Source organism: Phyllobates terribilis, unplaced genomic scaffold (genome assembly GCF_046119375.1).
Source record: "Phyllobates terribilis strain yellow unplaced genomic scaffold, ASM4611937v1 Scaffold_5__5_contigs__length_657084704, whole genome shotgun sequence".
NCBI lineage: Eukaryota > Metazoa > Chordata > Amphibia > Anura > Dendrobatidae > Phyllobates > Phyllobates terribilis.
In genome coordinates, this window is record NW_027362765.1 from 292823914 (window position 1) to 292837779 (window position 13866).

Below are 13866 nucleotides of genomic sequence, written 5' to 3' on the forward strand. Positions count from 1 at the left end.
GGAAGACTTCTGGTGGTCCCAAACTTCTTCCATTTAAGGATTATGGAGGCCACTGTGCTCTTAGGAACCTTGAGTAATGCAGAAATTCTTTTGTAATCTTGGCCCGATCTGTGCCTTGCCACAATTCTGTCTCTGAGCTCCTTGGGCAGTTCCTTTGAGCTCATGATTCTCATTTGGTCTGACATGCACTGTGAGCTGTGAGGTCTTATATAGACAGGTGTGTGCCTTTCCAAATCAAGTCCTATCAGTTTAATTAAACACAGCTGGACTCCAATGAAGGAGTAGAACCACCTCAAGGAGGATCACAAGGAAATGGACAGCATGTGACTTAAATATGAGTGTCTGAGCAAAGGGTCTGAATACTTATAACCATGTGATATTTCCATTTTTCTTTTTTAATAAATTTGCAAAAATGTCTACATTTCTGTTTATTTTCAGTCAAGATGGGGTGCAGAGTGTACTTTAATGAGAAAAAAAAATTAACTTTTTAGAATTTACCAAATGGCTGCAATGAAACAAAGAGTGAAAAATTTAAAGGGGTCTGAATACTTTCCGTACCCACTGTATATATATATATATATATATATGCAAAAGTTTGGGCACCCTGCATGATTAGTACCTAGTAGCACCCTCGTTTGAAAGTATCACAGCTCGTAATTGCTTTTTGTAGCTAGCCAAGAGTCTTTCAATTCTTGCTTGAGGGATTTTCATCCATTCTTCCTTGGAACATTGTGCCTTTTGAGGTAGTCTATAAGGGGGAAAGCTAATCTTGGTATATTCTATTTTGTAACTTATCTGTTGTGATCCTTGTTATTTATACCAGTCCAGTGGTCGTTTACACTCCTATTGCACTATGCTACTCCATATCACAGCCACTTGGTTCAACATGATATATATGGATGTGCACTTGATTGTGTAACCCCTTGCCTGGTTTAGTATATTCAGTATATTTAGTGCCTTATCTAGGTCTATATGTATGTAGTCCATTGCTTTGCATTTTTTTAGTGGCAATACCACATAGCTCCACTAGATTGGGATAAGACTATTGAAATCTAAATTTATTGCTGCTATTTCATGCTGCTATATAACCATTTTGTGAAATGTAAGCACTGAGCACTTTATATTAACCCCATTATGAATTTATTGTGCAATAATTTTGTGTTATACTTTTTTGGTCTTGTGTATATTTCTATTGGATTTTCAATGCTTATATTTGGTACTATATTTCTCCATGTAGATTGTGGCACAAATACAAGTGCTTCTCACTAAATTAGAAGATCATCAAAAAGTTAATTTATTTCAGTTCTTCAATACAAAAAGTGAAACTCATATTATATATAGAGTCATTACAAACAGAGTGATCTATTTCAAGTGTTTATTTCTGTTAATGTATGTTCAGTAAATGCACTCAATACTTGGTCGGGGCTCCTTCTGCATCAATTACTGCATCAATGCGGCGTGGCATGGAGGCGATCAGCCTGTGGCACTGCTAAGGTGTTATGGAAGCCCAGGTTGCTTTGATAGCAGCCTTCAGCTCATCTGCATTGTTGGGTCTGGTGTCGCTCATCTTCCTCTTGACAATATCCCATTGATTCTCTATGGGGTTAAGGTCAGGCGAGTTTGCCGGCCAATCAAGCACAGTGATACTGTTGTTTTTAAACCAGGTATTGGTACTTTTGGCAGTGTGGACAGGTGCCAAGTCCTGCTGGAGAATGACATTTCCATCTCCAAAAAGCTTGTTGGCAGAGGGAAGCATGAAATGCTCTAAAATCTCCTGGTAGACGGCTGCGCTGACTTTGGTCTTGATAAAACACAGTGGACCTACACCAGCAGATGACATGGCTCCCCAAACCATCACTGATTGTGGAAACTTCACACTAGACCTCAAGCAGCTTGGATTGTGTGCCTCTCCATTCTTCCTCCAGACTCTGGGACCTTGATTTCCAAATGAAATGCAAAATTTACTTTCATCTGAAATAAAAAACTTGGACCAATGAGCATCAGTCCAGGTCTTTTTCTCCTTGGCCCAGGTAAGATGCTTCTGGTGTTGTCTATTGGTCATGAGTGGCTTGACACAAGGAATACGACACTTGTAGCCCATGTCCTGGATACGTCTGTGTGTGGTTGCTCTGACTCCAGCAGCAGTCATTGTAAATCTCCCCCAAATTTTTGAATGGCCTTTTGTTAACAATCCTTTCAAGGCTGCGGTTATCCCGGTTGCTTGTGCATCTTTTTCTACCACACCTTTTCCTTCCACTCAACTTTCTATTAATATGCTTGGATACAGCACTCTGTGAACAGCCAGCTTCTTTAGCAATGAGCTTTTGTGGCTTACCCTCCTTGTGGAGTGTGTCAATGACTGCCTTCTGGACATCTGTCAAGTCAGCAGTCTTCCCCATGATTGTGGAGTCTACAGAAACAAAATAAGGGACCTTTTTAAACGCTTAGGAAGCCTTTGCAGGTGTTTTTTGTTAATTATTCGAATTTACTGAAATAATGACTTTTGTGTTTTCATTGGCTGTAAGCCATAATCATCAACATTAACAGAAATAAACACTTGAAATAGATCACTCTGTTTGTAATGACTCTATATAATATATGAGTTTCACTTTTTGTATTGAAGAACTGAAATAAATGAACTTTTTGATGATATTCTAATTTAGTGGGAAGCACTTCTATAACATCCTTCTCGCACTTTGCATGATAAGCATTTATATTTTGTACCTTGATTTCCTTACTTGCAGTAGGTTCTCCTTCTGTATTTTATTTGCTTTTATGATATGTTTTTTTAATACATGTTTAATAAAATTCATATATTTTACTATTTTATTTCCTACTTATTATTATTTGTTTTTTTGTATGGGAGTTTCTCTTTGGCTGCCACTATTGCTATACACTCCCATGAACTTATTAGTCCTTTTAGGCTAATAGTGCTCCATACTGTATAAAGGTCCCGCATATTCCTCCATATAGTATAATGGCCCCGCATACTCCTCCATATAGTATAATGGCCACCACATACTCCTCCATACAGTATAATGACCCCCACATAGTCCTCCATACAGTATAATGGCCCCCACATAGTGTTTCATACACAATAATGGCTCCACATAGTCCTCCATACACAATAATGGCTCCACATAGTCCTCCATACAGTATAATGGTCCAGCATAGTCCTCCATACTGTATAATGGCCCCACATAGTGCTCCATAGTGTATAATCGCCCCACATGGTGCTCCATACTGTATAATGGCCCCACATGATGCTCCATAGTGTATAATGGCCCCACATGGTGTTTCATACTGTATAATGGCCCCACATGATGCTCCATAGTGTATAATGGCCCCACATGATGCTCCACACTGTATAATGGCCCCACATGATGCTCCATACAGTATAATCACCCCACATGATGCTCCATACTGTATAATGGTCCACATTATGCTCCATACTGTATAATCACCTAATATGATGCTCCATAGAGTATAATGGTCCCACATGGTGTTCCATACTGTATAATGGCCCCACATGATGCTCCATACTGTATAATGGTCCCACATGATGCTCCATACTGTATAATGTCCTCACATGATGCTCCATTCTGTATAATGGCCCCACATGACGCTCCATACTGTATAATGGCCCCACATAAGAAAAAACTACTCATCTCTGCACGTTCCAACACTGATCTCGTCTCTTCATATATCACAGTGCTACCTGTGGGCACACTCGCCATCTCCCCCGCACTGCCGCCGTCACTCTTCTCAGCCCAAGCGCCATCCCCTCACCCTCCTCAGCACGCGCACAGACTGATGAGAGGGCACGTGGCCTGATGGGAGAGTGTGCAGCCAGATGGGAGGGCACACGGCGCGCGTGCAGAGGAGAATGGTCCTGGCACTACTGATGAGAGGTGGGTTTGCATGGGCTGAGTAGAGTGGCTGCAGTGGTGACGGCAGTGCTGAAGAGATGGCGCGTGTGCCCACTGGAAGGGCTCTGCGTGCCCCTTCTAGCACGCGTGCCATAGGTTCGCCACCACTTCTCTTGGGTCTTTGAGCACCTCCCTGCTCAGGAGTCTTGTAGAAGCCAGTAATAACACTCTCTTTCTGCTATGTCCAGTTGGCATAGCCAATGGTCTTTTAACTTTGAACTTGTGAAATGTGCTTCCAAATGTATCTCTAGGAATATCCAATGCCTTTGCTTTCTCTTTGTTATCCTTCTCTTTGTGCAAGGCAATGATCTCTTCTCTTAACTTTTTGGACCACTCTCTTCACATAACCATATGTCTAACGTGCAATCAAATGTTACAGTCAACAATCCCCTAGCAAGTCCAGGTTTTTGGCGTGTTTTAATGAAGCCCTTGATTAGCAGGATTGCTTGAGGCAACACCTGATTTGTACATGTTGGCTCTTATGAGGGATTATATTCAGTGGGTTGAAGAATTCAGATGCTGCAGTAGTCATTGACCGTGGCATTTTGTGTAGAATTTGGAGAAACCTCTTGTTATATTAGATGCGTTGAGTTATTTAAAGCATTCTTATTTGACTGGTTTATTGCAAACAGCAGAAAGTTGGCTAATAAACCTAATTTGGGAATAATTTTATTTACAAATACACATCTTTGATATGTTTTCTTTATTCCTTTACCTCTGGTTACAGCTGGGTTTTTCTTCATGAGAAAGCTTATCAAGTTCGAGACTCTTCCATTGAATCATCAGTTATGACAAAAGTTAAGGGTGTTGGACGCTACAGTAAGCAAGTCATGGATGTAGCAGACTATGTCATCCCTCCACAGGTAAATCTGTTTTATGTGTATTTTAAATGTATTTGAGTTACACGTGTGCTGATTGTTCCAATTCTAGTATAAGTTGAAAAATAAAAGGATGATTTGGAGTGATTTCTATGTGAGGTGATTCACTAATTCCTGCAGACATACATTTTCAGTGATGATGTAAGTGACGCGCCCCCAGGGCCGTGGGGTACTCGGCAGCCGGGCCTCTGGATGCCGGTTGGGGGATATCACGGTGGCTGGCCCAGTCCGTGACCCAGGGCGGTCAGTGCAAAAAGGGGGATATTTTTTTATATGGGATTTTTGGGATTGTTCATGATGCCACCTGTGGACTGCGACCAAAGGGAGCCGCCGCTACGGAGCAGTCCTCTGAAGCTGGTGTTACGGCAGCAGGGATGGTGTGGCTCTCCAGAGGTAGAGCTTGCTCCAGGGCAGTGTAGGTAGTGTAAGTTACGCTGGGCGTTGTAGTGCAGGGGGAAAGATGGCGCAGACGAAATAATGGACAGAGGCGGTGCGGTGCAATCATCCAAGTCTTTACTCACAGTTCTTTAGTTCCTCAGGGTGCACTGTCAGCTTACAGCTTCCCGCGTCGCGCTGCGTTCACCAGGCAGGGGTTCAGCTCTTCCTCAGGCAGATTAGGAGTACTTGACAGAACCCCACTTTCTTGTGTTCCTAGCCAGACCGACTTCACGCTGGATCTTTCTCCCTCCTGCCCTGCGCTGCCCACTTTCAATCCTGCTCGGGTGCTCTGAAGTCCCTCCTGTACGTCGGAGTTCACAGACCTGCTTAACCCTCACGGGGATTAGAATGCGGCTTACGATCCCTCTGTCTTCTGACAGATTCGGGGCGTACGGGTGCCGTCCTGCACTCGCCGTACCCCCTAGGATCCCTTCAATACAACGGAGCCTACTCCCTGCTCCCCTCCTGGGCCTCCAGACCAGGCCCTACTTGTGGAGCAGAGCTCCTAATGAGACTCTGCTCCCGGACTGTTCTTCTGAACTGTCCTGAGCAGTTCTTCTGAACTGCTCTCCTACTGATCTAATCTGCCACCCTAAGATGGCTTCCCTATTTATACCTCTACCAAAGTGCTCCCCCTAACTACTTCCTCCACCCACACCCACTACTGGTTCCCCCTACCTCTGGGTTCCCCCCACTCCAGCCAGGGTCAGGGCTCAGCAGAAACATACATTGCGTCTTGCCCTTCCAGCCGGCCTGGAGCAGTGCAGTGTTGTATGTGTGGCACCCCAGGGGGTCTGGTTGCCACAGTGGTAGAAATACCATGTCTGAGGGCGAGCATGGGTTTTCCTGGTCAGGAGCACTGTTGCATGCAACGCCTCCTGCCACAGTCCAGGGAGGGGAGGAACCTGCCCTTTATAAACTGGATCTGGGGCGGGGTTAAGAGAGTTGAGTCTAGTCAGAGCAAGGAGCTCTGGAGGCAACACAGGAGCAGAGAGCCAGGGATTGGAGCTGATAGAGCTCATCCTGGCAGAAGACGCAGAGAACCGGACACCGGAGTCCGAGGCTGTGAGGATATCCACATCAAGCAGCAGAAGCCACCTGGCAGGGGATTTCTGGTCCTCTGGCCATAGAAAGCCCAGAGGCTCAGTCACACGCACGGCACCGGCACCGCCATCGAAGAGCGGAAGGTACCAAAGGCCCCAAGTCACCAGCCATACGGGTGAGCACCACACGGTACACTCAGGGATGTGGGCTACTACACGACTACAGCAAGGTAGCCAGGAAGAGTGCACTCAGACGGAAGGCCTACACCTCCACCTGGCCAGGGGGACTCTTGTTCGCTCACAGACTGACCAGGCCTCTAATGTTAGCCAGTACTCCCGGCAGGGCCTTCTTCATTACCAACAGTAAAGACCCTGAACTGCACTGCACGGACTCTGAGTAATTTCTGCTGCGCCCATGCACCACAACCCTCACCATCTACACACGCTGCCCTGAGGCTATACTCCTCCGGTGGGGAGTTATACTACCCTCTGCTGCGCACCCAACATCAGCCTCAGCGGTCTACCCCGCAGCGGCGGTTCTCAGTGACCGCAATCCACGGGTGGCGTAGTTGGACATTTAAGCATTAAAAACCAAATAAACAGATCCGCCACTGGTTTGACCACCCTGAGCCACGGGACCGGGTCGCCGCCACGGAGACTACAAACCCCCAGCATTACACAGAGACCCGGCTCCAGGTATTCCCCCACACACGGCCCAGTGGGCGCGTCATATGCAGGTGTTGGGGTTCCGGGCAGCACTCCCTCCTTACCTGAGAGAAGGAGATACCACACCTCTGGGTGAGGTGCAGTACCTCTGTGGCGACTGAACCCTCAGGGGCGCCACATAAGGTGTGACCCAGACAAATCCAGATGGAAGACTATCTATCTTATGTCACATTTATTATGTTTTGTTTACTTTGCCGTTTTGTGCTTCATATGTTCTTTGCTAGGAAAAGATTGGTGGCTCAGCTTCACAGCATAAGGGCTGCCTTATTTTAATGTTCTGCAATGATACATTATCTATATGTTCTTTTATAAGGTTCCTTTATAATGCACTATTCTTCACCTGGATGTCAAGATTACATAATTACATGTCATTATATACCGGTCCCTTAAGAGCCTGTTTGGGTCTGAGTCTTTCCTTCTAACGTGGCCCTTGTAGGAAGTTGTGGGCCATATCTCAATAGTAATATATTTCAAATGCTTTGTACTAATATCTCCATGTCTGCGTATAATACATGTAATACATATAACAAGTGATTTGTGGTGGTTGTAGCAGTATTATATATATATCTATATCACACAGGTTGTGTTTAAAGATGCGATGGATCACATTGGGAATCATAGGCTTTAATGTAAGGGTCCTGCATAGAAAGGAGCTTAGTGACAGTGATAACATGAGGCTGGAGTCCCTATTTATATCGTTGTCCTGTCACATGGGATATCAGTCAGGCCAAGCAAAGGCATATGACTCGCCCCCAGGGGTCTGTGGCTGATCGCCAGGGTTATCACGGTGGCTGGCCCAGGGCGGTCAGTGCACAAAGGGGTATCAATTACTAATAAAAGTTCCGAGAATTCGTGAAGCCACCTGTGGTGTCTGGTGAAGGTCACCAGCGCTGCAGCAGTCCTCTGAGGCAGGTGTCAAGGCAGCTAAAGATGGTACAGCTCCCCACAGGCGGAGCGGGCCTCAGGGCAGTGTAAAATAGATGGATGGTGCGCTGGGCTTTGTAGTGCAGAGAGGAATAATGGCGCCTGTGAAGAAACAGACAGAGGCAGTTCCATGCAGTCGTTCAAGGTTTTACTTACAGTTCTTAGGCAATTCACAAGTGCACTTTATAGGTTAAGGCCTCCCTCGTCGCGCTGCGTTCACCGGGCAGGGGTTCAATCCTCCTTCAAGCAGTTTAGGAATGTCTGGCGGAACCCCACTTTCTCGTGTTCCTACTTTGACCTTCTTCACACTTGGTCCTTCTCACCGCTGCCCTACGCTGCCCACTCTCAATCCCGCTCGGGTATGCTGAAGTCCTTCCTGTATGTCGGATCCGGGACCAACCTGACCCCCTGGGGATTAGAATGAAGCGACCGATCCCTCCTGTCACCTGGCAGGAGCGGGGCGTACGGGTGCCGTCCTGCACGCGCCGTACCCCCTGGGATCCTTTTTGTAGAACGGAGCCTACTCCCTGCTCCCCTCCGTACCCCCTGGGATCCTTTTTGTAGAACGGAGCCTACTCCCCTCCGGGGCCTCTATCCTGAGCCCTAACTTGTGGAGCAGAGCGCTGACTGAGCCTCTGCTCCCGCACTGTTCCTCTGAACAGCCCTCACAAACTCCACCACTCCTCTTACTAGTCTCTCTGAACTGAACTAAGATGTCTTCCTTTTATATCTACTGTATAAGTGCTTCCTGTAACTGCTTCCTCCACCCACACCCACTATTGGTTCCCCCTACCTTTGGGTTCCCCCCTACTCCAGCCAGGGTCAGGGCTCAGCAGAAAACTAAATTGCGTCTTGCCCCTCCTGCTGGCCTGGAGCAGTGTGGTGTTGGATGCAGGTGTTTGGGGTTCCATGCAGCACTCCCATCTTACCTGAGAGAAGGTAGACACCACACCTCTGAGTGAGGTGCAGTACCTCTGTGGCGACTGAACCCTCAGGGGCGCCACACATACATAGAAACCTGAGGGACGAGGGCCCCATAGCAAAAGTCCTGTAGTACTGTTGTTGAACCGTTTCAAGAACTGAGTCTTTGTGGCCACCCATCTCAAGTGCCTCTTGATAGTAAAATACTTTAGGTCTTGTAAGATATATTCTAGTGTATTGATGTGCCGCTTCCTCCAGGACGTGGTCTACTCTACAAAATGTTGTCTTCATGTTGTACCACAGTTCTGCCATGGTACAAAGTAGCCAACCTTTCAAAAGTTGGCTGTTTCCACCAGAGTAAGAGCTGGCTCACCGAAGGGTGTCTTGTGGGGGGAAACACCTCTATCATATCCATATGCCCTAATAGGTGAATCATACAGTACTTGGCCCATGATTGCTTTTAGTAGACACTAATGCTAAATGTATCTGCAAGTGTTAATTACTGATTAATTAATTATGTCCCAACTAATCACATTGTCCAAAAACAAAAATATCATGTTATATTCCCACAAGCACTTGGTGTGCTGCAAAAGACAAAAGCAATGTTTGTAGTAGAAAACATCTACCTAATACAACAATGCAACATTTATTTCACATGGAACCACATGTTATATGTCCAGTATAGCTGCATAGCAGTGTATGTGTACTGGATTACCTATCTGTTTCTGTACAAATCTGGGGACAGATAATGCAGGATGACACCTCTTAATATTAATATAGGTGATGGGAATTCACCTTCCCTCCTCCATTTTCTTAGGTTTACCATTGGTCATATTTTGTATATCTGTATAGCTCTAAAATTAGAAGCATTATTAAGGTGCACTTATTGCGTTGGCGCTACCTCTACATTTATGGAAGTAAGTATTGGGACAATGGCTTTAATACATAGCCGAAGTCTCTCTGATGGTGACACGCCCAGGGGATGGGGACGACTCGGCGCCCGGGCCTTGTTGTTGCCTGACCTTGGGGGATGTCGCGGTGGTCGGCTCCCGGGCCCGTACCCTGGGGTCACTCTTAAAAAGAAGGGGGGAAGTTTATTTGGGAAAGGGGAATGTTCGTGACGCCACCTATGGTTTCTGGTGAGGACCACCAGCGCTGCCGCAGTCCTCTGAGGCCGGTGTTCTGGCAGCTAAGATGATGTAGCTCCCCACAGGCGGAGCTGGGCCTCAGGGCAGTGTAGGTAGAAGGAATGCAGGGATGCAGGACAGAGGAGACCCAGTCAGGTCTGAGTAAGAACAGGGACAGACACAATAGTCACTTCAGTACCTTTTACTGGTGGTATTCAAGGCACAATCCGGAGCACTGTAGGGTGAGGGGTGCACATCAGGACTCTCCCCAGTGAGCGGGTGTAGGGCCTCCTGTTTCCTGCCTTTGTTTAGTAAGTCTCTGACCTGCTTGGAGCTAGGCCTAACTAGTCTTGGTCTTGCACCGGCTAACCTTGTGGTAGGGCCTTCTGTTGGAGATCACTCTCCCTGCTTGCGGGGCCGCCGTGACTCCTGGCTCTGGTACGTATCAGCTTCTGGTGAACCTGGAACATGTAGTTCGCCAGGGGTTCCGGTTGTTTCTGCTGGTCCTAGAGATCCTTGCAGACACGGACCCGGTGTCCGGTATATGGTTATGGGGTGAGCTGGTTAAGCTCCTCTGCCCCCTATGTAGCTCGCTTACTCCACTTGCCTTCGGCCACGCTCGGGACCCTCACTAGGCTACACACAGCAGTAGGCCTCGCTACTCTTCACCGCTCTTATGGCGTCGGCACGCCTTGGGCTCGCTAACTTGAGCTTCACTCTAGGCTTTCTCACTAGAGGAACTGAACTGAGAACTCTGTCCCTCTCTGGCTCTGAGCAGGGACTCTGTTCTCTAGACTGAGCTCGACTCTGTATTCAGATCTGTACTTGCTGAACTCTCCAGAGGAACTAACTGCCTAACTCCACCCTCCGTATATATATCCCTATCCAGGCTCCCTCTGGTGGTCTGAGGTGGTAGGTTGGAGGTGTGTGTATGCTAAGAGGGCCTCTTGTGGAGGAATCCGTCCATGCACCCCTCTAGGCTCTGTGGCACCAGTGCGCAGCAGGGCACCACAATGGCAAAAATGGAGACAGCATGGATGTTACTTACATACAAGAGGGTGGTGTCTGGATCTGTTAAACGGACACTGACTAGACACTCATAGGGAAGGTTGGCACAGTTAGAAATCATTTGCAGAAGCATACATAGTTACACATTTTAGGAAATGGGATGATTTGAAAAAGAAATGCACACATGGGTCTTCTGATATAATATAATATAATATCCATGTAAACTGATAAACCTAAAATAATTGGGTATAAAACAAACATGGGATAGCAAAAACCTGGCGACAGATTCCCTTTAAAGGGTTTTTTCATTTGATAAAGTGATGGCATAGTGTCAGTGACGCGCCCCCTGGGACATATTCCTTTTTGAGGGGAATACCCGGCACCGGATCAGATGGGGGGGGTTTGTAGTCTCCGAGCGGCTGTGACCCGGTCCCGTGCCCAGGGCGTCAAGCTCAGTGTTATGTGGCAGCTTTACAGATGTTACTAAAGTTCTTTTGTGTCGACTACGCCACCCGTTGTAATGCGGTCACTGTGGCCGCCGCTGCAGCAGGGTCCGCTGAGGCTGATGGTGGATGCGCAGCTTGGTGGGATAACCCCCAACGGGAGGGGTATAGCCTCAGAGGGGACAGGCGCAGAGGATGGGGGTTGTGGTGGTGCGGTGCAGCCGGCAATGACGACAGACTCGGGTTGTGCAGTTAAGGGTGTTTACTTACTGCTGATGTTCCGGTCACTCCAGCTGCTAGTGACCACCCGAGCCGTGCTGCGTCCACCAGGTCCTGGATCCAGCCAACCCCCAAACAAGTCCAGAGCGTGGCCCTGAGCTCTCCCTCTGTCCTTTCTTCAGCCGTCCCCACCAGTGATTCACCTAGGTCCAGCTCCCTCGGGCCTTCTTTTGGGACACCCTTGGCCCTGGGTTCCCTGACCCTTCATGTGGTGTGCCTTCGGGGTGAATGTGGTGGGTGACCGTGACAGACACTGCCCACGGTCTCCGGTCTCTGGCTGGGGAATGTCTTTGCCCCCACCAGCTTGGGTTCCGGTACCCTCTTGCTGACTCCTCACCCGGTGCTCTAATTTGGGTTCTTGGGTCCCTTCAGTCTTCCCCGTCTGGGTCTTTCTCTGCTCCACTCTCTCTCTCTCCAGGGCTGCTGTTTCCTTCTCTCTCCTCTCCAACTGACTTGTTCTCAGCGTCTGACCCTGATCTAAGTTGGTGCCCTCCTTATATATCCCTCTATGTGTGAGCTCAGGTGACCAGCACCCAATGAGCTCCTATCACTACCCAGACTGCTCCCCCTATCTGCCCCTACACTACATGGGATGTACCACCCCCCTCCCACTCCAGCCAGGAACAGGCTCGGTTGTACCTGCACATTTCTAAGTGGGAGTACCGTCGGCCTGCTCCTCTGGAATGGGATGTATGTAGTGCATGCAGTCTATCTGAGCTCAGTTCCACACTCCTTCCTTACCCGGGAGTGGAATATCACACCTCTGGGTTGAGGTGCAATACCCCTGTAGCAGCCGAATCCTCAGGGTGCTACATTCCCCCCTGGTAAATCACAGCACGTCCTCGGGCTGTAAGACATAAAACACCAAAACATACAAAATTTTTATATGAACATATAAAACATATAAACATTATATATATATAAAACTTTTTATATAAACATTCTCGTAGACTTCTCTTGTCTCTGGTTCCTCCTCCGGACACTGTGCAACGTGTGTCCGGGAAAAGTGCGACAGTCTCTTAGAAAAATCTGGTTTTCTTATAAAACCGGTAGGGGGCGCTTTAGGACGCGCAACTATATACAGGGGAAGTTGGCCGCTCTCAGTCCTCGGCCAGGTAGAGGGTAGGGAATGGCTGCTCACAGTCCTCAGCCTGTAGGATGAAGGGGTTAACGGGTAAACAGTTCCCTGGTCCCAACGGGGACTATTTTAGCAGCAACAGTTTCAGTTTCTATATACCCCGATTGGGTAACTATTTACAGCTCCTGCTCTGCCGCACTCAACGGCGTCTTCCTCCTGCTCTTTCTTGATATGATGTTTCTTCAGACCCGTCCGGGTCCTCTGGCTCCTCCTCTCCGTACCGCAACTCCTCCTCCGTCAAGCGGTGTACGTGGAGGGCGTAAGGTCCTTTGGCACACTTGTGCCGGGTGAAAGTGACCTCGTCTCCGACGTAGAGGTCACGGCCTTTGTGACCTTCCGGCAGGTGGGACTCGACGTCTCTGCGGGTCACAAAAACGTCACCGCGGTTGTTACGGTCCCGAATAAAGCCCCACCCATGCTGCGGGTTGAACTTTATCACTGTCCCGATGGTGCGGGGACAATGCGCTGCACGGGGGTTCCTCCTAGTCCGGCTCTTCTGCTCCGCGCTCTGGATTTGGGCCTGTTGTTCTCTGACCCGCCTCTCCTCCCGTTCTCTCTTAAACTCTGCCAGCTGTTGACGGCAACACTCTGTACGTTCAGCTGCGGCTGCCCGAGTTTCTCCGGTGAACCCCATCAAATCTTCTCCCGTGGGGTCCCACACGAATTGGGCTTCTGCTAGAGGAGGCGAGACCCGAGCCACGGGCTTCGGAGCCGGGATTAGGGGCTCACACAAGGGCCCTAGTCTTTGCTGCCGCTCCAGCTCAGGGTACCCTTCGGGCCTGATGAAGGGCCGCCCGTCCGGCCATGTGAGCTGGCCGAAGAGGTCCTCCCCCAGGTGTGGCACCCTAGGTATTGCGGGCGCGGGCGCGGTGGTGGTGGCGCCCGGGTTGCCCAGGCCTTGCGGCCAGGCCTGGGGCACCTGGAAGGTGAAGGGCACCGTTAGGACGGCGGCGCCCTGGGCTACCTGGCCTTGCGGCCAGGCCGGAGGCTCCGCGGAGGTAGGGGGCGCTGT

General features: G+C 48.7%; 1 protein-coding gene across 1 annotated transcript in view; it reads left to right on the forward strand.

The window, feature by feature from the left end:
• P2RX3 (purinergic receptor P2X 3) overlaps positions 1–13866 on the forward strand; it is a 113298-nt gene that overhangs the window by 15865 nt on the left and 83567 nt on the right. The window contains exon 2 of the mRNA XM_073681236.1: positions 4657–4792. Within this exon, the coding sequence (XP_073537337.1) occupies positions 4657–4792 (136 nt within the window). The remainder of the gene's footprint in view (positions 1–4656; positions 4793–13866) is intronic.